The 2,500-nt window shown below is 38.9% G+C and overlaps 1 protein-coding gene across 2 annotated transcripts in view; it reads right to left on the bottom strand.

Annotated features, from left to right (window-relative positions):
- The window catches only part of LOC113820506 (sialin), a 29,348-nt gene that overhangs the window by 18,191 nt on the left and 8,657 nt on the right, over positions 1-2,500 (bottom strand). For both annotated transcript variants that reach the window (XM_027372858.2, XM_070131132.1), the window contains exon 7: positions 1,265-1,485. In XM_027372858.2, coding sequence (XP_027228659.1) covers positions 1,265-1,485 — 221 coding nt within the window. The remainder of the gene's footprint in view (positions 1-1,264; positions 1,486-2,500) is intronic.

Below are 2,500 nucleotides of genomic sequence, written 5' to 3'. Positions count from 1 at the left end.
CTCTATTAAAAATTATCCAGTGCAATGAGATACTAATTTGGCGAGTATTATCGTTCCATCGTTTTCAGATATTTGGAAAAAAAGAGATTTTACTATCTACCTTAATTATTGAAAATGAAAATATTATGTGCATATACCCTACAAACATATATATAGACGTATACACATGCACAAAACATACATACATACACATAAAACATGCATATATACAAACAAACGCATGTGAAGTAAGTTGAATAAATACATGGATAGAAATATACTGATAAATACGTAAATACTTATATAGATACTTACAGTAGGCGCAGTATACTGATAGATCTATATATAGAGTATGCGCACACATGCCCACATACCCGAGGGCCAGTGGAATGCAAGGTCAGTTCAGGCTGCATCAAAATTGGTCATTTATTGCGCACCTGTGATGTGACGTCACTGCCTCCAGTTGAAGCAATTTAGCCATTATTATGATAATTATATTTACTGTTTATTATTAGCCTCCTGCTTTTTTGTTTTTCATTTTTAGCTTCAGGACCTGAATGCCGATGGAAATTGTTCTTACGCTTATTAAATATTTGGCGCCTGTATCCGTTGCTTTTCAAAGATCTCTGCACATAATCAGTCGCTCAGCCTTACACTCCTTTTGCCGTCCCTCCGTCCTTTTCTCTTCCCTCCACACCTCCCATTTCCCTCCACGCCCCTTCAACCCCTCCCATTACCCTCTGTCACCTCCCACTTCCTTCCCACTACCCTCTATTCCCTCCCACTTACTTCCACTCCTTCCTTTATCTTCCATCCTACTTCCACTTCCCTCCATCCCCTTCTATAACCCACCATCCCTCCCCCCTTTCCTTCCCATCCCCTTCCACTCCTCCCCCATATCCCTCCCTCCCATTCTCACTACCCTCCACCTTTCTCCTTCCCTCCTTCCCTCCTCCACTTCCTTCCCCTTCCTTCTACCCCTTCCCCTTCCCTCCACCCCTTCTCCTTCCCTCCACCTCTTTCCCTTCCCTCCACCCCTTCCGCTTCCCTCCACCCCTTCCCCGTCCCTCCACCCCTCCCCCACTTTCCTCCCCTTCCCTCCACCCCTTCTCCTTCCCTCCACCCCTCCTCACATCGCTCCACACACCCCCATCCTCCCCACTTCCCTCCACCCCCTACCCCACTTCCTCAACCCCTTCCCACTTCCCCCCATCCCTCCCCACTTCCCTCCTCCCCATCCTCCCCACCTCTCCCTCACCCAACACCCTACCGCCTCTCCACCCACCTTCTTTCCAGAAACCCCCGCCTTGATGCCGTCCAGGATGTACTCTCGCTCCTCGGCCGATATCCTCGGGTGTACCAGGGGACTCTCGTGCATGAGCCCCGCCCACAGGAACACCCACAGGAGGGAGATGCAGCCGCTGACGTAGAATACGGCCGGCCAGCCCACGGAGTCGATGATGAAACCGCACATGGGCATCGTTACTATGATGCCGATGCAGCTGGCTGGGATGTGAGAGATGCGGAATGGTAATGATAAAGATAACAATAACAATAGTAATGGTAATATGGATGATAATGATAGCAATAAAAATAGTAATAACAATGGTGGTGATAATGATAATAATAAAAATAATAACAATAGTAATAACAATATTTATGATAATGATTACAATAAAAATAACAATAAGAATAGTAAAAACAATATTGATAATGATAATGATAACAATACAAGTAACAATAAAAATAGTAATAATAATATTGATAATGATAATGATAACAATAAAAATAGCAATAACAATAGTATAGATAATATTGATAATGATAACAATGACAAAAACAATAACAATAATAATGATGATATAATAATGAAAATAATAATAATAACAAAAAAAGAGATAGAAAGATGAAAAGATGGAAATGGATTTTTGATTTAATTGGAATAATTCGAATCCTGGAGTTCATTGGCAATAATTCGGAATAAGCATGACCAACTGATGGTAAATTCATACCGACAATTATTTTGATATACACGTGTTTGAGGTTGACGTAACTGAACAAATATTTATTCATTCGATTAGTGACATATGAAAATGAGGTTCGTATTCATAATAACAGTAAAGCAGGAATAACAGTTCAGTTGTTATTATTATGACGATAAAGAAAATGAGAAACAGCAGCTGTAGAAGTAATAATAGTGGTAGTAATAGTAGAAGTGATGTAATATCATCACGATAAGGATGATAGTAATAAAAGGAAAAATGATAATATAATGATGATAATAATGACGATGATAGTGTTAATAATGATGTTAATGATAATGATAATGAGAGTGATAATATTGATGATGATAATAATGATAATAAAAACAATGATGATAAAAAGGACAATAGTAATAATAGTGATGATGAAAATGATAATATTAATAACAATAATGATAAAGATAATAATGTCAATAATTTTTAACAACAACAGCAATATCAATGGCAATATCAATGATAATAAGAACAATAATCATCAT

This window comes from Penaeus vannamei, chromosome 16, assembly GCF_042767895.1.
Source record: "Penaeus vannamei isolate JL-2024 chromosome 16, ASM4276789v1, whole genome shotgun sequence".
In the NCBI taxonomy this organism is placed as follows: Eukaryota; Metazoa; Arthropoda; class Malacostraca; order Decapoda; family Penaeidae; genus Penaeus; species Penaeus vannamei.
This window is presented reverse-complemented; position numbering and strand designations above follow the sequence as displayed.